Here is a 26,383-nt window from a genome sequence, read left to right on the forward strand (position 1 = left end):
GAACAGTCAGCCGTGAGGGGGTTGGAGCTTGAGGCTCGATGTTGGTGGACCGAAAGCCGGGCTGGGGAGTCGGCCCGTGAGCAGCACCACCTCAACTCTGAGGTCGGAAAGCTGCTCGCTGTGGCCAGGAAGCAGCCTGTGCTCTGTCTCTCCCGGTGGCAGATGGAGGAGTTCCAGATCTACGAGAAGTACTGTCAGAACAAGCCACGCTCCGAGAGCCTGTGGAGACAGTGCTCCGACTGTCCCTTCTTCCAGGTTTGTCCTTGCCCCTTCCCACACCACCACTTCCTTCCTCGTGGCCTCGGACAGAGCCATGACCAAGTGTTTGGTGCTTCCAGGAGTGCCAGAAGAAGCTGGACCACAAGCTGAGCCTTGATTCCTACCTGCTGAAACCTGTGCAGAGGATAACCAAGTACCAGCTGCTGCTCAAGGTGAGCCTCCAGAGCACAGCCCTGGGTCAGCCACGCCTGCCTGCTGGCAGGTGCCTGCAGGGCCCAGCCCAGGACGCTTCCTCCTCAAACCCAGCCCCAGGGCACCGTATTCGCCACTTCTCTACCACCTTGCTGTGGTTCTGATTCATTCAACATTTGTGTGGGCCTCCTGTGTGCTAAGCATTGTAGAGTGCCAGGGACATGGAGATGCCAGCTATACCAGGAATCTGTGCTGACAGCCTCTGGCCTCGCCATGGAGAGGATGAGAGCTGTGTGGCCTGCTGGTCCCTAGCACAGTGGGGAGTACGGGAGTCTCTGTCTGGGCATTTGCTCAGTGTGGCAGGGCAGGGCAGGGTTTTTAGCATTGTGCCTTTAGCATTGTGCCAAAGCAGGGCAGTCAAGTGAGAGGCAAGTGTGAAAAGCGTGCACTTTTCCAGCCAGGCAGCTCCTGCTCTGCAGATTCCAGCTGTCCATCTGTCACCCTGGCTTCAGAGAGGGTGGGTAAAGCGGCTTCCTGAAGAACAGCAGGAATCTGGCCGTTGGTGCTCTGGTGCCTGTCCAAGGGGCCACACAGGCTTTCAGGGGCCCCATCTTGAGGCCTCGCCTGGAGTCTGAATCTGTGGAGTAGAGGGAAGATCTTGGTGTAGAACCATTTCCTCTTCCATTCGCCCCTCAGGAAATGTTGAAATACAGCAAAAACTGTGAGGGGGCAGAGGACCTGCAAGAGGCACTGAGCTCCATCCTGGGCATCCTCAAGGCAGTGAACGACTCCATGCATCTCATCGCCATCACTGGCTATGACGTAAGGCCCCGCAGTGGCACCATGGTGCTGAGGACACGCTGGCCTGGGTCCTGTCTGAGGCCTTTTCTCAGGAGTAGTTTGATAGAGTCAGCTCTCTCAATACTTCCAAGCTCCCTGGATCATGAGCAAACATGTGGCCCATGGCCCAGGGCAGCCTCAGGCCCTGAGACAGGAGCTTGTCCATATGTGTAGCAGACCAAGGCTATACGCTCTGAAGGACGAGGCCCCTTTAACAGGGATGCACCCAAAACCTCTTCCCTCCCACCTACTCCCAGACAGCTGGTGGGACCCCCTGTTCCCTGTGATATGATGTGTGGTCCAGAGGCTGATGACAAGTGGCAGGCTATGGTACATTTCTCTGTGTAGGCCCACCTCACATCAACACAGAGGGTTTTGCTTTGCTGGCTGTCCATTTAGCATTCATTTTCTGTTTGTTTGTTTTTTAATGTCTAGATTTATTTCTTTTTAATGGCTTTAGATCTATTACAATTACTGTGAAGCACAGATTCCATAAACCCCACCCCTTCCCCAGCCTCAGTGGCACACCTTATTGCCCCTGATAGGCCTGCGGGGGTTTGTCACTAACTGAAGTCCACTGTGCGTTAGGTTTTTGGCTGCTGTCCCTTCTCAACCATAGTAGTGTCAGATGCTTCTTCCGTGCTATGCCTTCTCTTTTCCCCGACCCCTGCAGCTGCAGTCTGATCTTTTGCCACCTCCACAGATTTGCCCCTCTGGGAGGTGCCGCCGGGAGAGCTCTACAGTGGGCAGCCTTTCCAATGTATGTGGGAACGGCTGCCCACCCAAGTCCAGCTGCCTGTATGCCCAACACGCGTCCTGTGTTCCAGGGAAACCTCGGTGACCTGGGGAAGCTGCTGATGCAAGGTTCCTTCAGCGTGTGGACAGACCACAAGAAGGGCCACACCAAAGTGAAGGAGCTAGCCAGGTTCAAGCCCATGCAGCGGCACCTGTTTCTGCATGAGAAGGCCATCCTCTTCTGCAAGAAGAGGGAGGAAAATGGGGAGGGGTACGAGAAGGCTCCTTCCTACAGCTACAAACAGTCCTTGAACGTGAGTGACTCTGCCAGCAATTCGGGGGAGGGAAGTCAGTCACCACTTTGGTTTTAATAAGCCTCAGTCTAACACTGAGGGCTTCTGGACACCCAGCTGCTATCCAGGGCCCCCACCATCCTCAGCCCTTAGCCCACCCACAAGTGCTCCATTGGCTTTCATCTCTGAGTAAGATGCATGCTGATACCTGTCTCTGTCTCTGTCCATGTCAGATGACTGCTGTCGGCATCACAGAGAACGTGAAGGGTGACACCAAGAAGTTCGAGATTTGGTACAATGCAAGAGAGGAGGTTTACATCATTCAGGTAAGGCTGCTGACCTGCCCTGCAAACCGGGAACCAGGAGAGCCCTTGAACCTCTGTAGGGTGGCCAGTAAGAGACTTCCGGCAAGAAGCAGTCAATAATCTTCCTGAGGTCCATCCCTCAGAAGCAGGAGGTGCCATACAGGGACACAGGATGTACTAGGCCCAGGACGGGAATTGGGAGCAAGTGCAGATAGGGGGCTAGAAGGGCACTGCCAGAAATGGCTCTGGCTCCCTCGTCTCTCAATAGCCCTGGAGAACTTTGTCCACACAGCCTGGCTCTCTGGTGGAATGTAAGGCATGCCTGTCCTTACTGGCCCATGGGAGAGAGGGCAGAACTACAGGATAGACTCAGGATAGCATCCCCTCTGTGAGACCTGTCAAGAACCTCTGCTCCACAAAGATTCAAGCCCAACATGTCTGGCCCTTTCACTTGCCCTCAGAATCATGGATGATGAGAGTTACCAACTGGCCAGTGTACCGTTGTCACAGTCGTACGACAGCCCCAGTGTACCTTCTAGTTTTATACCCAGCCCAGTAGGCCTCACAGAGCTGAGTCAAGGTCTGGGCCCAGCAGCTGTCCTGGCAGTAGTCCTCAGGCTGAACCGCAGGCCCCTTCCCTAACACAGGGCAGCAGTCCTGGCCACGGGCAGCATGCTCGGCCTGGTCACACCTGTCTGGCTCTGTCTGTGTGTGAGTTTGAGACTTGCTCTTGTGCCTATCTCCTGGGTACAACAAGGTCAAATACAAGGTGCCTCCAGGAGACCCGTTCTCAGGCCACATGTGCCGTTAGCCCAGCGCAAGAGGCAGCCTCCCTGTCGGTGACTGGCTGTCTTTGCCGTGCCCTAGCGGCCTGCACAAGCACATGGCCTCTTGCAGGCAATTGTGTGCTACAGAGTTAAGAGACCCACAAAGGGACATTGCTACCACCCGCCCCTTCTGTCTCTCCTCCACAGTTAATTTCTAGGGTTGTCCTTGAAGGTGTCTGATAGAAACTGCAGTTATGTGTTTCCAATCACTGACTCCCATCTCCCTTTTGGGACAGGCGCCGACCCCTGAGATTAAAGCAGCATGGGTGAATGAGATTCGGAAGGTTCTGACCAGCCAGCTACAGGCCTGCCGGGGTGAGGCTGCCTTTAGCTTTTGTGTGTTTTCTCATGCGCCCTTGTCAACAGTCCAAGAGCCTTGGGCCCTTGAGTGCGACTGCACTCAGTTCCCACTGGTGAACGGTGCGTGTCGCTTGCCCTCCCACAGAAGCCAGCCAGCACAGAGCCCTGGAGCAGTCGCACAGCCTTCCTTTGCCCACACCACCCAGCACCAGGTGAGAACGTCTATGTGTCTGTCAGCAGCTCAGGAAGCAAAGTTCCTCAGTGTTCACCTGATAATCCCAGCACGCAGAACACTGAGGCAAAAGGCTCTCCCAAAGCAGCATAGTAAACCTGTCTCTGAAACATTTCTGCATATGTCACAGAGTTTACCGTGTCACTGATAGGAGTTTGCATGAGCCCCCACCCCACCCCGCCCCCAGTGTCATCTGGGGATTTTGTGTCAGTGGCTCACGCCTGCCTGAACATCAGGCCCAAAGGTGTTATCTCTGGCCCTACTCTCCTCAGCAAGTCCCCTGCCTCACAGCTTCCTGTTGTGGATTACTTCTCACGATAGCATGCCAAGGGTAAGGCCAGGGGGCAGTTGGTCACCAATTTTGAATGAGGGATGGTGCCTGAAGGACAGCCTAGAAGCCAAGATGTCACAGTGCCTGTGGTCCTCAGCCAGCCCTGAGAAGCTAACCAGCACAGTTTTTTTATTGGTTGCCGATGCTCTCAGCCCCACAAAAGGCAACACAAGAAACGTCAAGAAGCTTGAAGACAGGAAGACGGATCCACTCAGCCTGGAAGGATATGTGAGCTCATCGCTGCCAAAGCCTCCTGAGAAGGGCAAAGGTGAGTGTCTACTGCAGTGTGAGCTCTCCAGGCACTGCTCATGGAATGCCCACCAGCTGGCCCGGGAGAACTCAGGACCACACAGTGGAAGACCCCTCGTGCATGGTCACCGTGTGCCTCCCCCTGGCACTCCCTAGAATGCCCAACTGCTCTCTGCCCACTGACTCCTAAGCAGGGGGCCATGGCTGGTGCCCTTTGCAGCCTGTCATCCCTCCCAGATGCTGTCTCTGCATTCTGTCTCTCCTCCCTCCTAGACGATGCGGTCCCTAGTTCTACCTCTGAAAGCTCTGCGCTTTCCAGAAAGCGCTTCACGCTGCAGGGCTTGGCTAACCTCAAAGGTCAGAAAGGTAAAGAGGCAGTGTCGCCGGCTGCCCTCCATGCCATCTTTGTGTGGCGACCTCTGGTACCACACACAGCCACACGAGCCCATCTCCCGCCCCACCATTCTTGCAACCAATGCTACATAGGTGCAAATGCCTGACGTTATCTTTTAGGGGTGCCTTTTGGCAACAGAGAGAGCCATCATCGCAAGTGCAGCCTGCTAAACGCTGGGGCTGTTAACCACCTTGCCAGCTGGCCGCTCCTCCTCCCTCTGCCTCACCTCCCATTTTCCTGTCAGCTCTGCAGGCCTTTGCCTTTCTTGCTGCCATGACTCTGAATGCTGAGTGCCAAGGCCAGGTGTCTTCTGGTGAACAGTGGCAAAGAAGCCTTGAGAACTGAAGTAGTTTTGTCACCTGAGGATGCTCCTCTGTGACCGAAGCTTGGGACAGTCCTGGCATGCTTCAGCTCAGCCCAGGGCTCCCTTCCAGTACTATGGCTGTGACAGGCATGGATCCAGAGAATTAGAGAGTTTCCCAATTTGTGATTCTTACTTGGCTTCAAATTTGAATGAGAGGACGCTTTTTGTGTCCCCGCATTTTCCCAAGCAGAGCTGAGGGTGGCCCCTAAGAGGATGACTGATGGCTGAGGCCACCGTCCATTTCCTCTGCTCTCCAGGCCTCTCCCCTTCCCGGGAGACCCCTCAGTCATCTCGCCTCATTTCACCTGCCTCCTCCACTCACTTGACGCTTCCTCAGCTTTCTCTCTACTGTTGTATTTTTGCCTCTTCCTCTTCCTGCAGCCTCTCCGACCAGTCCTGACAAAAAAGCTAAGCGGCATGAAGTAAAGAGCGACCCGACTCCCTTTGGTCTGAGAGGTAGCGCGGCAGCCCCCTGAACCCCAGCCCGGCATGCTCTCTGTGGCTGCGCAGGGCACCTAGGATGAAAACGAGTAGATCAGATGAGCCAGGAGCAGTAACTGATGGTTCGCAGCTTGATGGCCAGTGATAGATGCTGGAAGATGCCACATTCCTGCTGGCTCCTTAGCCCGTTGTTGGCAAGCACAGGCCCAGCTTGGCTGACCAGCTTTATGCTGGGATTTATCACTCAGTGCTGGTGTAGGCTGCCAGTGCCCTCCCTGCTCAAAGGGCCATGGAACTCGCACCCTGCCCTGAGTGGCCAGCTGGCCCAACCATTCTGGTGGGAATAAGCTGTAGGATCAGGTCTTAGTGCCAGGCAGATGGTCACTCATATGGGCCACTGAAGTTCAGCTCCTGTCCGGGCGTTGGGTCTCTATTTCCTTCTCCCTGGAAAACTCAAGTCCTCCCTTGTCCCCCTAGGATCTCAGATTCCCAGAGAGGGTTCCCAGGAACATGCTCATCATCCTGCCAGGCTTACTGTATCCCCAAACAGTGCTCCAAGCCCTAGTTACCCAGTCACAGCCCTCAGAGGTCAGCTGCTGCCTGGAGTGCTCCAGTGGGCAAATGCTCAGCCCTCTGGCCCTGCGCTCCCCATGGAGGTCACTTTCCAGCCGGACCTGTGAGGGCCTGCTTTCATCTGGCCAGCACTCGCCGCTTGTTACTCAGACCCTGCGACATCCCCCATGGGGCATGGTGTTAGAGGCGGTAGACACAGCCAAAGGCTGCCCCCACCTTGTTCCAGCCTACTGGCTCCATGCCTGCTAGGGTCCCGGCCTTTGGGATGAGAAGTAACAGTGAAGCCTTGTGGGTTGGAAAGAAGATAGCCAGGTGGCGTGTGAGGACCAGTCATGCCCTTCCTTCTTACCTTCGGTAGTGCAGATGCAGCTCACATCTGCCCCCTCCCCTCAAAAAAAGAATAGAGACGATCGATCGTTGCATGAGGCACCTGCCCTAACGTTCTCACACAGTCTCCTAGCACCCCCAAGGAGAGTGCCACCTAATGTTAGGTCATCATAGTTCTAAATCCATCCATGTGCTCGGCTCACATCTGGCTCATGGACACTGCTGGACCAGCACGGTGGGCTTCCTGTTTAACAGAGTGTCCAAAAGCTGCAGACAGCAAGGGGAACTGGTGCTACTCTGAGTTATAGCAGTGGCTCAAGGTTGAGCTGACTGAAGTCTCCCGTAGATACACTAAGGAAGGCAAAGATTTCTATGTAGTTTTTGGCCTGCTGTGGTGTCTGATGTACTTGGGAGTGTTCATCTGCTCCACCTGCCCTTAGACTCAGGTTCTGCCCTCATAGACGCCTCATATGAGCTTTGTGGTAACACAGTGGTGAGAGGGAAAGAAGATTACCGAGTCAGGCAGCCTGCACGTGTGCAAGAAGGGTAGATGATTGAAGCTGGAAACCCCCAGAATTCGGTTCTTGCCTATATGCAAGCCTGGTGTGACGATTTCCAGGACCAAGTGCACAGCTGTGCCCAGGCACTGAAGTGTGGCCTTGGGGAGGTAGACAGAGGGGCTCCATCTCTTTCTGCCACAGTGAGGGTGGGCCCTGAGCCTGCATATCTGGTAGTTGGGGATAGTCTAGGCCCCTCTGCTTCCTAGTAAAACAGAGGACACTTCCCAGGGTTCCATAACAGGGTTTTGATCATCGGGCTCCAGGCCTGCTCAGCCATGGGAGAAGTTGCAGAGCTAATAGGCCTCTGTGTCGCCCTGATTTCATGGGGCTATTCTGTAATTCCATCACACCCTACTCTCAGGGGTAACACGAGGCCCAGAACTGCCCTACACACTTATAACTACTACAGGCCCCAGCCCTCCTTACAAGGAAGAACCACACTGCACCAGAACCTGGTACAGTATGACACCAGGTGTGCCTAGACTCAGGATAACTTTTCTTGCTGTGCGTGTGTATGTGTGTGTCCGTGTCCTCCAGTTTCATGCGGTGAGTAGTTAGTACTAGGTGGGAAAGGGTAGTCACCCCACCCTATTAATGTCAGAGGAACTTAGTAGGAATTAGTCATCTGTCTATCCAAAATGGGAAATACTACTGCACACAGCAAGATAAATAGGGACAAAGCAGTAGAAAATTTGGGGACCCACTGGCCAACCTAATGGATTGGTATTGAGCACCACAGTCTTAACTGAAGACAGCATTCGTTCATGGGGTTTGGTATGGGGTACAAGTAGGTGGGTTTGGTAAGCCCGTGGGTCTGAAGAAGGTATAGATGTCCAGGACAGTTCTGGAGCATTAGAGTAGCCCAGAAAATGGAGACAGACACTCTCACACCCCATCTCCCTACACTTTACAGTCATAGCAGAATGTACCCATACTTTATAACAGTATAGAAGGAACCAGGAGGGAGTCTAATCGGGTGATTCCAACAAAGACAGAGAACTGTCACATGCCACATAGTTCAATGAGCCTAGGAAGATAGTAGGCTCATGTTCAGAGTCCTGTGGAATTCACTTGGGTAATGGCGATTGTGTCATGGGTGTGGACCTCACAGGACACTGTTTCCCCCAGGCTGGAGCAAAACATCCCACTCACTGGAGGCCCCTGAGGAAGACGGAGGCTGGTCCAGTGCTGAGGAGCTTATCAATTCATCTGATGCAGAGGACGATGGTGGAGTGGGCCCCAAGAAGCTGGTAACCTTGACCTCCCTGTGGGTGTCTCAGGGTGGGTCCCTGGGTCCTCTGCAGCCACTGTCTGTCATCCAGAGATACACAGCGCTCGCTTGGGCCACTATCCACTACCCACAGTTCACAGAGCGTGTGCCACCTGCACCTGCTAGAGCTCAGGCATGGGTCACCCTTTCTTAAGGGTGCAGTCCATACCTATGCCTCCCTCACATCAGCAGAATGTTCTAACCAAGCTTTCCTAAAACTATAGTCCTGCTGGCTTGGAAATTAGCAGGGAACTCGGGATGGCTAGCCCATAAAGACATTTAGTGATGTGGGCACATTGGTACATCATTTTTATTTTTTAACATGGTCACAATTTGAGTTGTGCCATCCCCCAAACACTAGGAGACGTTCCAGTTTAAACCAGAAACCTCACCCAAACCTGCTGTAATGTGGGCACTGCTGCTGGTGTATAGCTACACAAGAGATAGAGGATAGATGTGTTGCTGGCCCTGCTGGTGCCGTAAGGCAGCAGGTACCAATGAGCTGAAAGCTCAGCTTTATCCCTGTGTCGCCCTCAGGTTCCGGGTAAATACACAGTAGTGATGGATGATGAGAAGGTGGGCCCCGACACCCTTGCTATGAAGAGTGGGGATATGGTGGAGGTAGTGGAAGAGGGCGCCGAGGGGCTCTGGTAAGATGACAGTAAGCTCTGCCCCTCAGACATGACCTGTGTGATTCCACCTCAGACATGCCCTGTGTGATTTCCACCTCAGACGTGACCATGTGTGATCTTCCCTCAGACATGCCCTGTGTGATCCCACCTCAGACATGACCTGTGTGATCCCACCTCAGACATGACCTGTGTGATCCCACCTCAGACATGACCTGTGTGATCCCACCTCAGACATGACCTGTGTGATCCCACCTCAGACATGACCTGTGTGATCCCACCTCAGACATGACCATGTGTGATCCCCCCTGCATGACCATGTGTGATCCCCCCTCAGACATGCCCTGTGTGATCCCCCCTCAGATGTGACCTGTGTGATCCTCCCTCAGACATGACCTGTGTGATCCCACCTCAGACATGACCATGTGTGATCCCCCCTGCATGACCATGTGTGATCCCCCCTCAGACATGTCTCTATATGTTTCTACCTCATATGTTCCATGTGCCCACCTCAGAGGCACCCAACCACAGACTGTAGACATGTGGTATGTTATAGCCACTGACTTCATTTTTCAGGTATGTTCGGGACCTGACAAGCAGCAAGGAGGGATGGGTGTCAGCCAGCAGCCTGTCCACCCTCCTGGGCAAATCCAGCTCAGCCCAGTGTCTGAGCAGCTCAGGTAAGACCCACTGTGCACGCCAGCTGTGCCCTGAGCCTGCCAAGATCCTCAGCCCAGAGCCTGTTTAAAAGCAAAGGGGTTTCTAGGTGAGCAGAGAAAAGGGCCAGAGCCGAAGCCTGTCTCCACTGGTTTCCCGCAGACTCCAGTCCAGGGTCAGCCGTGTTGAGCAACTCCTCCAGCTGCAGCGAGGGCTACCCCTCTCCCTTCTCCGAGCTCCAGGGATAGTGGCGAGGCCTCTGTGGCAGGCACTCGAGGCCACCGTGCAGTAGACCAGCATGCAAATCTCTAAGTTTTCTTTTGCTTGGGCTTGCTTAGTTTGGGAGGGGATGGTGCTCCAAGACATCTGGAAACAGGAGGACCCTGTCAGCCATGGGCTTCAGAGGACACTGGGGCCTTGGGGCCAGGACTCAGTGCATGTGCAGAAGCCAGGAGTCAACAGTTCACCACCAAAGCTTCTTCAGAAACTCCAGAGTGGACAGAGGAGGGGCTACGGGTCAGGAGACCCCTGTGCAGAAAGGTGGGAGACAGCCCTTTCCCATACTAAGGCAGCCAACAGCATCTGCTATGCAGCCTCTCCAAGGTGTCCTGACCTCTCTGGTGCTTTCCACGGGAACATCATCCTGAGGAAGCCGCTTCTAACAGGAGTGAACAGTTTGCTACCAACAGCCTAAGGAGGGGATCAAGGGACTCTTGTCTTTTATAAGTTTTTGATTTTTTTTTTAAACAGGGATTAATCCCATGGCCATTTTTTTGTGGTACTCTGGCCTCAAATCTTTACCAGGAATCACTGTGTTTACATGAAATAACAATTTGATACTGTATTTGATATAAAACTATTTTTTGTTACTGGGGTTTACATCAAAGCACGCTGTTTATAGGACTAACTGATTTCTGGGGCACTCTCACTGAGACCTGGCACTCCCTGGAACACGTCAGTCATAGGGAAGGAGAGCCTGCTGAGTCAGGGAGCATCTCCTCCACCAAAAGCAGTTGGAATCACTGAGAGTCTTGCATCTGCCTACGTTTCATTTTCACAAGAAATGTAAAGTATAACTTAAAATATTAGCATTCTTTTCTACAATAACAAGGAGACTCTCTGTTTTTTTAAAAGAACATCATTAAATTAGGATATTTTTTATTATTTTTAAAGAAAATGCAAAACTCCATGCTGTCGCCATCCTCAGCAACACAGGCACTGGCTGCCTCTCCACATCAGGGCAGGCCCCACTTCCCCTCGCCTCCCCCACTGGCCTTCTGCCCTGCCACAGGAGGGGCTGCAGCTGAGCTCATGGGGGTCCTGCAGCCTTCATTCAAGTCACGGCAGAACTGCCATGAAAACTGTTGGTTTCCCCCCTTTTTATGTGTGTTTCAGAAACAAATTCTGTTCTTTGGAAACTTTCTGTGCCTAGTAGGGCAGATATTTTTATATGTGTGTATATATGTTCACGTGTGTACATATGATGTTGGTGTAAAGGATGTATTTATGGTCTCACGCTGCTGAACATGTGTCACTTTACGGTCCCTCCCTGTCTCCTCACCCTGCTGCCATGGGAGGCCACCGAGGCTCGTTCACCACTCTATGTCCAGGTAAAATGCCCTTCTCCCCCGCCCTGTGGCTTGCAGAGCCATCACTGGCCACACCTTCAGAGAATGGTAATAAAATAAAAAATGTGCAAAGACTGCAGCGCTTCTGGTGTCTACGTCATGTGTGAAGAGGCATGGAACACATCTGCCCAGCCTGCTTTAAAAAGGCCACCCTCTTTATTAGCCTCATAAAGACACTTTAAAATGTCATATTTTGCCAGGCATGGTGGCACACACCTTTGATCCTGAGCTCAGGGAGGCAGAGGCAGATGGATCTCTGTGAGTTTGAGGCAAGCCTGATCTACATAGGAGGTTTCTGGACAGTCAGAACTACACAGTAAGACCCCATCTCAAAAAACAAACAAATGTCTGTCCCTCTTCACTGTTGCTTTAACTTTCTCCTGCTGATATAAGTGAAAATTTAAATTCAGAAGTCTTTATTCTGTGGATGAAGTTTGGATAAAGACCAGTGACTCCTGCTATTTACCCTTTTGGTAAGGGCACCAGGGGGTACCAGGCTCCCAACACAGCAGCACGTAGGATTGCCCAGTGTGGGTAGTGTAAGAAATGAGGCAGGAAGTGACAGGATGCAGAGGAAGTGCAGTACTATGCATCTTATATGTTTCACTTTTCCAGACAGCGATGATGTGAAGATAGTCTCAGCATCTATTTGTGGAAAATGTGAAGGGGCCCAGAGACATGCAGTAGATTACAGAATAATAACAACACTTGACACTCCTCCTGGAAAGGCAGACAATGAAGCAAGTTTATTGGTCTGTGAGAAAGGAGTGGTGGAGAAATGGGGAAGGATCAGTGAGCGAAACACAGAAATACAGCGAAGAGATGGTTCCAGACATGTCTGACTCACAGAGCAGCTAATGTCCTAATTGATGTGTCAGGCAGCACCAAACAGGCTAGGTAAATAACTGCTAAAGGAGACCCTGATGAAGCCATGGACTGAAGGTAAAAGAAAGCAAAAAGATCAGCCCAAGTTAAAGCAAAAGAAATCTCACAGTCATGGTAATAACAAAAATAGAATTTAGGGCAGTTATACTTAGAGCATGAAGAACTATGTGGCTATCCAAACCTTTAAGCCAGTAGTAATGCTAGAAACGCAGAGAGCATCAGTATTACTGTCAGAGACATTGATGCCTCTCTATCAAATGGGATATGGTACCATTTTCCGCACACATAGAACATATACAAAGCAATGAAATAGATGGTTTGTAAATGGTACTTGGAATGACATTATTCTAATGTCATTGAGACGGCTTCAGAGATGAACAGATAGTGAAGTGTCGGCATCTGGGGGGCTGCAGCTGAAATATGTCTGAGGTTGCACTGCACTTAATCTAGCGTGACAAAATTATTAGTTTATTCACTTGAGGAATATAATGAATACAGTCAATAAAACTCAAATATAAAGGAGAAATTACTACCTTGGAAATCAAAACCTTAATTACTGAAAACCAGAAAGGCTGGCCATAATTTATAGAAAAATCAAGAAACCATTTAGGAGGCAGCATGACAACACATCTGTTTAACAAAAGGCCAGTGCACATGCACATCCTTTATGGCCAATAACCTCCCGAGCCATGGGGTTTTATTTTGTTTTGTTTCTTTTGGTTCTTGGCCGGGTTTACAGTACCTGGCATGAATTACTTTCATGGATCTGGGCTCAAATCCAAATCAAAGAAGAGCTGGTTACCTCCATAACAGTCATGCCACTATTTCATTCATACGTTCATTTACCTGGCAGGTCACTGTTCAAGCATGCGGGGTTCACTGATGAGTCGAACATCTGACGATTATTTCCCCCAGTGGGTACTCTCAGAACTATGAAAACTAGCCATCAGGGAGGAAGTTTCCAGTTCAGTTCCAGTTTGATCTCTCTATGCTGCAGATAAAGTATTGCTAATCTTCAGCAGTCAGCTAGTTATGGTAGGTAGCTGAGAACAATGGCCTATGACCCCACACAATCCAACATGTAAATTTGATCATGTAAAGCAAGTATGATGTAATGTCAGAAAATACTGCTATAATTTACCATGTTAAACTGAATCACGTAAGTAGCAACTTCATACACAGAATTTTTATTGATCTTTTATTTATCATGGTTATCACACCACACCTTAAAAAACAGTTTTCATCCTGATAAGGCATGGTAACAATCTTTAAAGCAAACACTTTAAGTATCTATTCACTTCAAATATCCTCATCCAAGTAGGAGTCGAAGAGAGGAATGAGCAAAACCTTCCCAGCATAGAGGATGAACATGGGCTATTCCACTATGAAGATTGTTACTAGAAATACTAGGGAATAACATAAAGAAAAATAAAATGAGTTCTGAGGATTGAAAGTAACTGGTTGTAACTAGAAAATTCAGATGCATTCACCCATTGTTAGCAATAGAGGCCTCAAGACTAACCTATAAAGTAAGACACAGATCCAGAGAAAATTAGTGATACAGACTCAGGTCAGCTCTCTAGCTCTTTTTTTAAATTAACTAATTAATTTAATTTAATTAATTGATTCACTTTACATCCTGCTCATAGTCCTCTCCCCCCTCCTCCTTGTCCCACTCTCCCTCTGTCTTCCCCCATCCCTCCTCTATTCCTCAGAAAAGGGGAGCCCCACCCACCCATGCACCTCAGTCACATCAGGACTGAGCTCATCCACTTAGAGGCTCCACCCAGCAGGGGAGCGAAACAGATGTGGAGACCAAACATTGAGCGAAGTGTAGAGAGTCTTGTGGGGAAGTGGGATATAGAGAAATTATGGTTCAAAACATGGCTGCTTTGACAAGAGATCATACCCAAAGACCTTCTAGGTCTGTGTGATCTGGCTGGAATACAAACACACCTTTAATCCAGGAGACAGAGGCACACTGATCTGAGTTCAAGGCCAGCCTGGTATAGAGCAAGTTTCAGGTAAGGAAAATCTTAGGTTGAGGGGGGATGGTCCCCACCTTTTATCCCAAACAGTGAAGGTAAAGTTAGTTCATAGAAGGAAGCCCCCATGTTTGAAAGTGATGTCTCATTGAGCAGCAGAAACAGTGATGAATCAGGGAAAGACTTGACAGAATAGGGTATGTCCAACTCTCAGTAGAAGAGAGAAAAGGGAAGCTACTTGAGGGGCAATGAGAGTGAGAGGGAGGAGGCAGCTTTACCAGGACAGTAATAGATGGGTTGCAGAGAAAGAACTCAGGTGAAGACAGAACGAGCAGAAAATGAGGAGCCAGAATATTAGAAAAGATTGTTGGAGTTAGTTTGAGGACAAGCAAATCAATTCAGAGGCTGAGAGAGAAGCCAGATTGAATAAGTCAGCTGGGAGAGGAGCTTGGACTGAACAGCTGAGTTGAACCGCCAGCTCAGAGCTCAGAAAGAACAAGTAAGGTAAGTTTGTTAAGCAGTTAGTCTCAGAAGCTGAAAACATTAGACACCTAGATTAGATCACAGGGAATGTAGAGGCTTCCAAGATTAGTCCTAGGTTAGCAGAAGGAGGCAATAAGCCTCCAAGATAACAGTTACCTCAGGTGAAAAAAATAGTACTTTTAAATGGGGTGGGGGGAGAATAGAAGGACCTGGAGGTGACAGGAGCTCCGCAAGAAGACAACAGAGCCAACTAACCAGGGCCCAGAGGGGCCTGCTGAGACTGAAGCACCAGCCAAGGGCCATGCACAGGGGACCTAAGCCCCCTACATAGATGCAGCAGATGGGCAGCTGGACTCTGTTGCCTGCTGTTTGACCACTCCGCCCTGGCAGGGCTGCCTTGTGAGGCCTCAGGGGAAGAGGACTTGCTCTCTGGTTCTTAAACTTCAAGGTATTGACAGCATCACCTATGGTCTACAACCTCACAGCATATCAGAACCCACAGGCATCTTCAAGCTGTGTTCTGAGGACTGTTCTTAAGAATCTGGTTCCTCATGGAGTGCGGGAGCCTGTATAGGTGTCACAAATGCTGTGAGTGCATGAGTGTTGCATGCATGTACACAAGAGCGCGCATGGGCTGTGTAGGTAGTGACACATGTATGTAAGAATGGTTTGCAAGTGTGCAAAGATGGCGCGCACATATGCAAGTGTGTCTCCATGCCTACCCATCCAAACCAGTGTCTGCACTAGGCACAGTGCTAATGGCAATGGTGGGACTGTTGTGAAAGGAAGGCCAAGGAAACAAGGCCCCTGCAGGTCCAGGTGGAAGCCCCGATGCCTAAAACCCAGGAGACAACCAAGGCGCATGCCATGGTGTGTGTGTGTGGGGGGTCACTATCTGCTGAAGAACTTCAGTCAGAGCCCGGATACGGGGCAGGCTTAGCATCTGTCCTCCGAGTGTCTGACTGCCCCAGAAAGCAGAAAGCTGCATACTCCTAGCCTGGAGCTCAAAGGGGAAGGGAACCCTGAGACCAAGCCAGCCTTCGCTCTCACATAAGAGCTGGGGTGAACGGCTGCTGCCTCCCCTCGTGTCTCAGAGGCTTGGGTTTTGCTGGGTGAGTTTTGACCTCTAGCCCAGAAGGAGCAACACTGCCTGAGTCTGAAGGGAGCCAGGAGTCACAGGTGCCCTGAGGTAGACTGAGGGGGCATAAGGTACCAGCCAGTGACTAGGGAAGGGCGGGTACCACCAGTGCCCCTAGATGAGGCTAGCCTCGTACCTGTCCCAGAAAAGGATCTTTGCTCCCAGAGAGTCCAACTGAAATCCACAGTGTGGTTCAGGAGGCTTCAGGACCAGAAATCCAGCAGCCTTGGGCTGGATACAGTCTTTACACACAAAGTCTCACCTCCTGAGAAATCTTGTCGATCTCAGGCAACCCAACATGTCCAAAAGCTGCACCTGGGGCCTGGGCCAGCGGACATGGAGGAACAAGTCATGGGCTATGGTTGCTTCCACAGTGTGGGGAGGAGGGGGCAGAACAGCCCCTGAGAGCCAGTGAGGGCTGCGCAGCCCAGCTCTCTTCCAGGTCTTAGGCCCCAGAGGAGCCTGCCCTCTGTGGTGTCACCAGTGTGGATATGTGGATGTCTACCTGTGCGTGAGCTCTATTCCCTCCTCCGGTCTGAGCCCGCTTTGCCTGCCGTGCCTTCCCTCTTTCCCTGGATGTACAGCTGCTGGAGGCATGAGTGGATGCCTCCAACCAGACTCAGCTGCTTCAAGCCACTGGTCTAGCTTTCTCCACCCCTGGCCCCTCCTCCCTGCCCTTTGCCCTCCAGGCAGCATCTGGACAGTCTCCGGCCAGCAGCAACACTCTCATCATGCTTCCTCGGGCTCACCGGCTGGTGCTTCTCTGCCTTCTGCTCCAGTTTCAGGGACCTCTAGAGGCTGTAGGTATGTAAGTCCATCTGTGGAGTGGGTGAGTTGAGAAGCCACGCTGTTTGCGGCAGCGGCTGGGACAGCAACAGGGACACTCTAACCCCCCCCAGGTGGCTCTATCTGATTTATGTCCCTGACAAAAGCAAATAGTGTCTGGATGCCTGCCACCAGAGCTCTTCACGGGGGTGGGAGCTTTGGCTGGTGTTTCCTAAAGACTTCTTAGAAATACGGGCTTTCCTGACCCCTGTGGAAACTTGTCTGTAGAGTTGGACCCTGGGGGCCAGTCAGTGCCGAGCTCTGGGGCAAGGCATCAGGCATGTCAGAACAGCCATATGGCACTGAGCTACACAGCTTGCTCATTGCCTTGGCTCTATGCTCACAGCCACACACACACACACACACACACACACACACACACAGTGCTGAAGCCTCAGGGAAGAACGCATGGAGACACGCATCAAAAGTTGCAGAGTCTCACAGAACGAGAGGCTGCCGTGAATGTTCCCATGCATAGTGACATCAGTGTTCTAGCCGGGACTGTCCCCTTCAAAGCCCACATCAAGCAGGAATTGTAGTGGGTCGTTGTCCCGTGGGACAGAGTGGTAAGGGGACAGCAGTGGCTTTCCAGTTGCCCTCTCCCAGCTTTCCAAGCTCTCTGAAGCACTGTGGAGTCAGGTTTGCTTTGGCTCTCTAGGACCCTGACTGACCCACCCCTCACCCTGACCACCGGCTGAGAGGTGTGTGTGTCCCGATGGCTGGTGACATATGTGTGTCTCTCTCTGCTGGCGAAGGTCCTTGATTGGTCCAGTTCGACAGTGTCTCTGTCCTCTGGAACTCTAGTTATGAAGGACTCTCCAACTTAAAAGAAAATGAAAGTGTCCCTTCCTCTTCCCTCTCTGTCCCTTCTCAAAATGATCTTGTCCTTCCAGAGGACCCTCCTTTGGGGCATGCCAACATTCTCCTGTCGACCTGAGCCACCTTTTCAGCAACCTCTAGACAAAGCTTCTCCCAGCAAGGCATGTATGTTGGAGGAATGCTGCTGTTTGAGGTAGCGGTCCTCCCAGTCCAGACAGCCATTCTGAGCTGCCTGACTTCATATAAAGAGAGTCTTTACACACAAATGCCGCTTACCACATTTGATATATGGCCTTTGACACAGTTCCCTGCTAGCTCTCCCCTCCAAGCGCCTACATGATAATTAGGTACTGCATTCCCGTTCCTATGATAGGAGCATCCTATTTAACCCAAATCAAACATCCTTCAAGTGCCTGGTTCCAACCAATTATGTACACCTAGCCTCGGAGCCCCTCTTCTACTCCCTGAGGGGCACATAGGCTTTGTTCTCTGGAATTAAAGTTGAACTAGCTCCCTGCTGTGGTTCCCAGGATGTGTGATCCCTGTACAGGGCTCACCAGCCATTCAGGCACACTCCTTGTCTTGTGCCCCTCCTGACTTCATGGGCTGGTGGGAAGCACCCCACAGGCAGGAGGAGAACCCCACAGATGGGTTCTCCTCCCTTGCATGTTCCTCTGCATAGGGAAAAACCTGTCTCCTTTAAGCCTCTTCTGGATACGATGGCTGCTTTTGAGTCTTCCCTAACAGCCTTTCTTCCCGTTCTCTCTTCCCATCCCAGTTCCACACCATCCCATCCACGGCCACTCCTTTCAGGGGCATCCTGGGACATAGTTTATGTAGCATTGTTGTCTTATGGGCAATGTCAGGGCCTTGTCTTCATTCTTGGTTTCTACCCCTGGCTAACTTCAGGTGATTTCAACATCCTCATCCCCAATGTAGGAAGTCACAGGACTAGGATCCCCAGGTGAGGAAGCTCTGGCTGTGGAGCCCAGGCTGTGCAGCTGGAGATTCCAGAGCTGACTACGGGGACACAGGACAGGGGACAGAGGTGGGCGACTAGATGAAGATTTAAGTATATGTTTGTGCATACCTTTCAGTGTGCCCAAGAAAGGGACTGCACAGTGTAGGGTTTCCTGTCTCCTTTTTGCTTGACATCATTGGCATCATAGGAGACCACCATTTGGCAGCCTCAGACCATCGCTACCAAAACAACACTTCATGAAGCTTTTGTAAGCCCTCCAAGTATTTTCTCGCTAAGAGGGATGGGAAGAAGGCCAAACCACATGGATATGGGAATAAATATATTATCACATTCATCTACATAATGAACCAGGCTGTGCTATGCAATATCTCCAACTGTCAATGAGAAACACCCAATTTCAAATTCAGCTCAGCTTGGGGCTGTGTCATTCTCTGTGACCTTCAGCCCACAGAAGAGGGTAAGCCATTGAAGGCACCAACCTATGCACCTTCCGTTCCTGGAGGCGGACAGGGACTCCCTGGCTCCCACCCTGGGATGGAGAAAGAGTAATGTGGGTAGGTTGTTCTCATCACTGAGGGAGCTGGATACGGATATCTCCATCACTGAGGGATCTAGTGTGGGTGGTTTTCATGAGCTGACCCAGTGTGGTTTCCTTTGCTGCTGGGCGTGGGTGTTCCCACAACTTGGGGACCATCAAGTGGGCGGCTTCCGCGCAGCTTGAGGGAAGCTGTCGGTATTGCCCGGGACCTTCTGTTTCTCAGTGTTCATAGCCCAGGAGGAAGCCCACAGTGTCCTACACAGGCAACGGCGTGCCTACGCGTTCATGGAGGAGCTGTGGCCTGGCTCCCTGGAGAGAGAGTGCAAGGAGGAGCAGTGCTCCTTTGAGGAGGCCCTAGAGATCTTCAAGAGCACTGAGAGGACCGTGAGTGCCCCTCACCCTGGGTAGCAGCTGTTGTGTAGCACACCGAGACCGCAAGGGAGTGAGCTGGGGGTTGTGAGGTCACATCGGTGTCTCCGGATCTTTCTCCCCGTTGCTGCGAAGGTTGCCACTCAGTGCTCACAGAACCCTAGGTGCGGGAACCCTGACACAAGCAGGCTTCTGCCCTCAACCATGCCATGTGTAAATTCTTACAACAGGAAATCAACTCCTAAAGTAAGCTTTCTCTGTTTTCTATTTTCCCAAAAGCAATGCCCTTATTCCCTAAGGGTCCAGGGCTGCCCGTGAAGCTGACCTGAAAGGGAATGATCACCCTACCTGGGAGGGCTGGCCACACACATGTGCAATCCTCAGTGGAAATGCGGGAGGAATGCTGTGGCTTCCTTGGCCACACTTGGCCATGTGCAATGCACAGATTTGTCTTCACTTCTGAGTCTCTCTCTCTCTTTCTCTCTGTGTGTCTCACCTGTTTGTTTGGTTGGTTGGTTTGGTTTGTTGAGATAAGGTCTTGCTGTGTAGTCCAGGCTGACCTCCCACTCTCCATCTTCCACCTCTGCCTGCCAATTGCTGGAATTCCAAGTGTGTGCTGCCATGCCTGGCCCTGCGGCTTCACATTTATACATCACTGAGCATTTTCCTTTCTGGTTGGACATCTGCCTTTGGACGTTTTCCCCAGGAAGGGTGTGTCAGGATAGGATAGGGCTTTTGAGGGTCATCAGTTTCATTTTGTCATCATCTCTGAAAAAAACAATAGCCAACCACAGGTCCTGGTGGTTGTGAGGGGCTTGGTGTTCATTCTCCTAAGGCTTTCTTTTTCTCACCAGCTTTGCCTCATATCACCTCTCACACTCACAGAACACCTCTCTCACAAGAGTCCTCACACAGGAGGCCTCACACTCACAGGACACCTGTTTCACAAAAGCCCTCACACTTAGAGAAACTCACCAGGGGAACCTGTAGAAGCCACTTTCCTTGTTGGCATGACCAAATACCTGACAAGAAGTTGCTGAAGGAAAGGCAGGTGTATTCTGGCTCTTCGCTTGGGAGGAAGCCCTTCATAGCAGGCAGGAGGGCGTGACAGCAGGACATGGGGCAGCAGGTCACAGTGAGGAGCAGAAAGCGATGAAGGCTGGTGTCAGCTCACTTCCTCCTTTTCATTCGGCCCAGGACCCCACAGCTTGACAGCCCTCACCCTTAGAGCTCGAGGCCCCAGCTGGAGAAAACAGGCTCGGGGCCAGCACTTGGCTGCTCTCACTTGAGAGAGTCAGCTGTCAGTGACTTTATGTCTCTAGAAAGGGCAGAGAGGAACCTCGGCCTCACCTAAGCCCTCCACATCTCCAGAGCAAAGCTGTCCGCCCAAGCCCCTCACAGGGGCCCAGGTGGTACCCATAGCTCCCGAGCTACCTTCATGGACACTGACTGCTCCTTATGCGCATGCCTCATGTGTTTTTTTTTTCTCCCCCCTCAGAAGCAGTTCTGGGCCGTGTACATGGGTGAGTAGCTGAGAGTCGTCCACGCCCCTCCCCTACCGACCTTACTTAGCAGCACGCTAATGTCGGCTCACCCACAGATGGGAACCAGTGTGACTCGAATCCATGCCAGAATGGGGGCACCTGCCAGGACCATCTCCAGGCCTACATCTGCTTCTGCCCCCTGGACTTTGAGGGCCGGAACTGTGAGAAGAGTAAGACACTGGCTCCCTGTTGCAGTTTGCAGATGGGTGGAGAGTTGGGTGTCTGATCTCACTAAGGAAGGGTGGGTGCCTAGGCCAGCCTCAGGCCCTGTGGGAAATCGATCTAGGAGACATTAAGAACTCTTTCCAAATGGAACGTCTTTGGTTTCTGAGTCTAAGGTTCAGGGCTCACACTCAGGGCCCACTTTGACTCTTCTCCTGGGGAGTTCCAGTGGTCTAGAGAGCTGGGGGAGAGACCTGCTTCTGTTCCCACCAGGCAAGTCGGCTGGGTAACCTCCATCTCCTCTGCCCACTGCTTTAAAGGTGTGAAATATTTCTTCAGCTTTGAAATAGCGAATTGCTGCTATGCTCGGAGACTAGCAGACCTCTCTGCCACCACAGCTTGCTGGCAGGCCTCATAGAATTCACTGGCAGCGGCTACAGTTACACCAAAGCCGAGGAGGGCCTGGAGCAGGCACCCTTCTGTGGACCCGCACAAACATCCCTGCTGTAGAATGACACATAAAGCACCATGGAGCATCATTGGCCTAGGAAGGCCCTGTAGCCCCAAGCCGGGGTGTGGGGTCATGTAGATGGAAAGACCTTCCCCAGCCCTTCCTGGGTCCAAGGGTCACCATCCATCATACCTCTGGCTAGCCATCTGGAATGGCCCAAGGCCCCAGACAAGCAGCAGCCTTCCAGTTGGAGGACCCTTCTAGGCCACCTCTTGAGGCAGGGCAAAGGTGTCCTCTCTTCAGAAAACAGGCACCCTATTGCCCAAGTTCCCTCCTGTTCTCATCAGAATGAGGCCAACGAACACAGAGAGTGGGGAGAGAAGAAGCCCACTAATGGTCACTGACCCTGAGAGGCTATACGTTTTGGTGAGCACTGGACAGGCCTCTGTACTGGAGACTGGGCTCATGCAAAACTGAACCACCTCACCCACTTTTCTGTCTGGGCCAATGGCAGGGACCAAGGGCCTGCATGGCTCATCTGGTCATGAAGCTTGCCCCTGGAATAACCTCCCCCTCTGACCCTTGCACGGGCCAGTTTCCTACTCTGTTGAGAACTTTCCTGTCCTTGGGAAATGTTTGCTCACCTCCAGACCCCTTCCCAGCTTCTCATTAGATTCTTGGAAGGGGGCGCCATCACACACGAGCCTAGTGTCCTCCAAATGCCACGATGCTGCCTGCTGTTGGGATTTCTCCCAGATCTGGGTAGGTTTCTTCCCTCCAGATCAGTCCACAAGGCAGGTGACACCAAGTTCACCCTCAACAGTCCTCAGGTACATGCCACCTTCCATGGGAACAAGGACAATGGTCAACATGGCTGGCCTGCCAGCCTTTGCAGGGACCTTTCTTGTTGTCTTCTCCTGTCCCCAGACAAGAATGAGCAGCTCATCTGTGCAAATGAAAATGGCGGCTGTGAACAGTACTGCAGCGACTCTCTAGGGACCAAGCGTACCTGCCACTGTCATGAGGACTATGAGCTGCAGCCAGATGAGGTGTCCTGCAAACCCAAAGGTAACGGGCTCCAAAAGCTGGTGCTGTCTTATGCTCTGAAGAGCCAGTCATTTTCCCTGGCCTGTGGCAAGTTATCAGCCCAAACATGTGTAACAAGGTCGGCCTCCTGCTAAGCAAGTATCTGACAGGTGTTGACTATGAGGTGAAAGCATTTGCCTGAAGGACACCCAGCCTGCAGCTATTAGTGTGGAAGCCTGGGCTAGCGTCCTGCATGGTCTCAAGTGCCCTGTCCACTGAAGCAGGCCAGTAGTAGAATGAGGCTCTGCATCTCCTATAATGCCCAATTTGGAGTCTCTAGGACACACCTAGGAGTCACGTAGGCACAAATGGTTAATAACATAAAATGACTTATTTGTTATTATTATTATTATTAATGACGTGCCTGTGGATGGGGGAGTATTACATGTGAGTGCAGTGCCTACAGAGGTAGAGGGCATCAGATCTCCTGGAGCTGAAGTTACAAGTGCTTATGAGCTGCCCGATATGAGTTCTGGGAAGCAGACTCTTGCCCTCTGCAAGAGCAGTTCATACTTTGGAAGCGTGCTCTCCACAATGAGACACCACTGAGGCTGTGTTCCCAACGGCCGACGCCTCCTCAGCAGAGGACGGGCCCAGCCTGTCCATGAAACTGGGAGGTCAGCGGGCCACAGCCAAATGTCCTTTCTTCCATGGGGACTTGGCAGTGCTGGAAGAGGTGTGAGTGAGCTCACGCGTCACAGACCAGCACTTGCCTTGTAGCACACCTGCGAAGACCTAGCAGACCCCAGCTCAGGAAAGCAGGGCCTCGATTGTCCCCAAACCCAACGTCTGTCTCCACTCACAGCTGATGCAGTAGGCCCTCCCTCCCTGCCCATCCTAAACGAAAGCACCAATTTTCCCTACCCTGAGGCCTCCTGCCATCCCCAGCAGGAGCTGTGGCAGGGGCCAGCCGCTTCTGAATCTCCACCCACAGCACCTTTCACTCTGCAGTTTCCTCTTCCTGACTTGTGTTTCATACAGTTGAGTACCCATGTGGGAGAATACCTGTTCTGGAAAAGAGAAATTCCAGCAGCCCCCAAGGCCGGATTGTGGGAGGCTATGTGTGCCCCAAAGGGGAGTGTCCATGGCAGGTAAGGTCTGTGTCCTCTGCAAACCCCGCTTCTCCAGCTCTGGTTCCCCTAACCTCAGGGTTTCATGAGTCACTTGACGACCTGCACATTCACCCCATCATCCAGCACCCCTGTCGTCAACCAGAGCCACCAGAGCCAGGGATGCCCTAACCTGCTGGCGGACCCTCCAGAGGCCCTGTATTGTGGGCAGGGACCTTGCCAATCCAGCTGCTTTCTCAGGGGCAAAGAGACCGTGAAAATAGCGTGACTCACCGTGTCTGTGTGCCCCATCCAGGCTGTGCTGAAAACCAGTGGATTATTGCTGTGTGGGGCCATCCTTCTGGACGCCAGTTGGATAGTGACCGCAGCCCACTGCTTTGATAATATCCGGAGCTCCAGGAACATAACGGTGGTGATGGGTAGGTGTGGCCTGTCCCTGACCTCTGACCTGAGGCATTTTCACACTAACAGTGGCTCAGGGGCTGAGGCTCAATGGCCCATCGTCATCTCTGGCCAGTTGATATTTCCGAGAGGGCCACACTGGAGTTGAGCCACTTTGTCCTCTGGGCCTTTCCTCCCCTGAGGGAGGAGATTTGGGGATTCTCAGTCCATCTTGCCCCACTCAGTGGGTATCAACAGTCCAGTGCCCCAGGTTCAGCCCATTCACAGCCTTCCCTCCACAAGTCCAATGGACCCCAGCACAGGCTTTATCACAGACCCTGGAGAGGATACAAATCCTCCAGATACCAGAGGCTGAACTGGCCACAGGCCACAGTCCACATACTCTAGGCTAGAAGGTCAAGACAAGCAATGATCCTGTGTGAGGGCATGGCCACACATGGTAGGATGCGTGCTATACGTGGCCTGACTTCCCCTCAGGCGAGCAAGACTTCAGTGAGAAGGATGGGACCGAGCAAGTACGGCGGGTGGTACAGATCATCATCCCTGACAAGTACATCCGAGGCAGGATCGACCATGACATTGCCCTGCTGCGCCTCCACCGGCCTGTGACCTTCACTGACCACGTGGTGCCCCTGTGTCTGCCCGAGAGGGCCTTCTCTGAGAACACGCTCTCCAGAATCCGCTTTTCAAGGGTCAGCGGCTGGGGCCAGCTGCTGGACCGCGGCGCCACAGCCCTGGAACTCATGGCCATTGAAGTGCCCCGGCTGATGACCCAGGACTGCCTGGAGCTTTCGAAGCACAGTCCTAACACGCCCCAGATCACAGAGAACATGTTCTGTGCCGGCTACATGGATGGCACCAAGGACGCCTGCAAGGGGGACAGTGGTGGCCCACACGCCACCCACTATCAGGGCACATGGTACCTGACGGGGGTGGTCAGCTGGGGGGAGGGCTGTGCGGCTGTGGGCCACATCGGCGTATACACCAGGGTCTCCCGGTACACAGAATGGCTGACGAGGCTTATGGACTCCAAGCTCCAGGTTGGGGTTCATCGAATCCCTCTACTCTAGCTCCTCGGACAGCCTAGCCCTTCCTGAGGAGGAAGCTGCTTCGGTGTGGAGCTGTTTTGTATCAAATCCTATTGGCTCTCCTGCTATTCTTGGGGTGGGGAAGGAGAAAGAGAGAGAGAGTGAAGAAAGTGGAGGGGGGAGATAAATAAGAGGGATGGAGAGAGGGGAAACGGGAAGCAGAGGGGGAAGAGTCTAAGAGACTAACAAAGACACCCAACGGGGCTGCACAGTAGAGCCGCAGGCGGGCGGCTCAAAGGGCGGCGTGGGCCTGTCTCCCTGCAGCTGCCTCCTGTCTGCGTGTGTTCCATCTACAGTGCCACACAGTAGGTGCGCAACACATGCATGTAGGACACGTGTGTGTCGTGCCTGTGTGTGCACTCATGACACATGCATCACCTGCACTATTGTTCACTTTCGTTTTTGTATGAGCACGCCATCTTCATGTCAATTAAATGAGAAGCACCGTCTGAGTGTGTTGGGCCATGCTTCCAGGTTCCCCGGGGGAGTGTTTCTGAAGAAAAATGTGGGCCCTTGCCATTCACTGCTTCCCGTGACAGCGAGTGGCTGCTCTCAGCACACCTTGGAGACGCCTGCTGTTCCCCTGGGTTGACCCTAATTCCCTGTGTGGAGCCTCTGATATCAAGTCAGATGCGCATTAGAAGGGCTCTTCTTCCTGGGAAAAAGAAACGGAAGGTGGACAGAGAGCAACCCAAGAAGAAGCCGAGAGGGTTTGAGCAAGGGCTTGCATGGCCTCAGTTTCCCCAATGGTCAGTAGATATGCAGGCATCCAGCTCACAGAGCTGCCCTGAGAAGGCACCAAGGGCCCTTGAGGGGCCTTGCTGAGGCTCTAGCTCCCTGAAGACCGACATGCTAAGTGTGAGATGTGCTTATTTTCAAATCAACACTTCCTTTCTGGGAGCAGAACCACGGAGAGGGTAGGGAACAAAGGGAGGACCCCCCTCACACCAGCTTCTGTGTTTGGCCCTAGCCCCAGACCACAGGTCTGCTGTGAGCCTCTCACGCTTGACGCCATCACAGACTCAGCGTAGTGACCTCCGCATAGGCATCACCAGTCAGGGCAGAGGTCAGGCACCCTGACACCAGACAACCGGAGCACCACACGCTTTCTCCAAGTTCTGTTGTGGTCTGATGCAGCCTGGTGAACGGCAGTGTCTTCCCTCCTGGTGAGATGTCAGGGCCAGCCTCAA

The 26,383-nt window shown here is 52.3% G+C and overlaps 2 protein-coding genes across 18 annotated transcripts in view; both read left to right on the top strand.

Moving 5' to 3' along the window:
- Positions 1-11,441, top strand: part of Mcf2l (MCF.2 cell line derived transforming sequence like) — a 142,131-nt gene extending 130,690 nt beyond the window's left edge. For 9 of the 17 annotated variants that reach the window (XM_060381384.1, XM_021655327.2, XM_060381389.1 and 6 more), the window contains 14 exons: positions 163-255; positions 339-431; positions 1,108-1,233; positions 2,079-2,300; positions 2,513-2,605; positions 3,648-3,726; positions 3,857-3,923; positions 4,427-4,542; positions 4,797-4,889; positions 5,663-5,737; positions 8,311-8,432; positions 8,990-9,102; positions 9,658-9,761; positions 9,901-11,441. In XM_060381384.1, coding sequence (XP_060237367.1) covers positions 163-255; positions 339-431; positions 1,108-1,233; positions 2,079-2,300; positions 2,513-2,605; positions 3,648-3,726; positions 3,857-3,923; positions 4,427-4,542; positions 4,797-4,889; positions 5,663-5,737; positions 8,311-8,432; positions 8,990-9,102; positions 9,658-9,761; positions 9,901-9,986 — 1,482 coding nt within the window. In that variant the 3' untranslated portion in view covers positions 9,987-11,441. Of the gene's footprint in view, positions 1-162; positions 256-338; positions 432-1,107; positions 1,234-2,078; positions 2,301-2,512; positions 2,606-3,647; positions 3,727-3,856; positions 3,924-4,426; positions 4,543-4,796; positions 4,890-5,662; positions 5,738-8,310; positions 8,433-8,989; positions 9,103-9,657 lie in introns of all 17 variants that reach the window. The other 8 variants (XM_021655328.2, XM_060381390.1, XM_021655331.2 and 5 more) reach the window with 5 other exon arrangements.
- Positions 11,442-16,511: 5,070 nt separating this feature from the next.
- Positions 16,512-26,383, top strand: part of LOC110559730 (coagulation factor X-like) — a 28,454-nt gene continuing 18,582 nt past the window's right edge. The window contains exons 1-9 of the mRNA XM_021655313.2: positions 16,512-16,661; positions 19,245-19,405; positions 20,889-20,913; positions 20,991-21,104; positions 22,475-22,615; positions 23,615-23,724; positions 23,999-24,122; positions 24,583-25,174; positions 26,331-26,359. Of these exons, the coding sequence (XP_021510988.1) occupies positions 16,589-16,661; positions 19,245-19,405; positions 20,889-20,913; positions 20,991-21,104; positions 22,475-22,615; positions 23,615-23,724; positions 23,999-24,122; positions 24,583-25,174; positions 26,331-26,359 (1,369 nt within the window). The 5' untranslated portion in view covers positions 16,512-16,588. The remainder of the gene's footprint in view (positions 16,662-19,244; positions 19,406-20,888; positions 20,914-20,990; positions 21,105-22,474; positions 22,616-23,614; positions 23,725-23,998; positions 24,123-24,582; positions 25,175-26,330; positions 26,360-26,383) is intronic.

Source organism: Meriones unguiculatus, chromosome 4, assembly GCF_030254825.1.
Source record: "Meriones unguiculatus strain TT.TT164.6M chromosome 4, Bangor_MerUng_6.1, whole genome shotgun sequence".
Classification (NCBI taxonomy): domain Eukaryota; kingdom Metazoa; phylum Chordata; class Mammalia; order Rodentia; family Muridae; genus Meriones; species Meriones unguiculatus.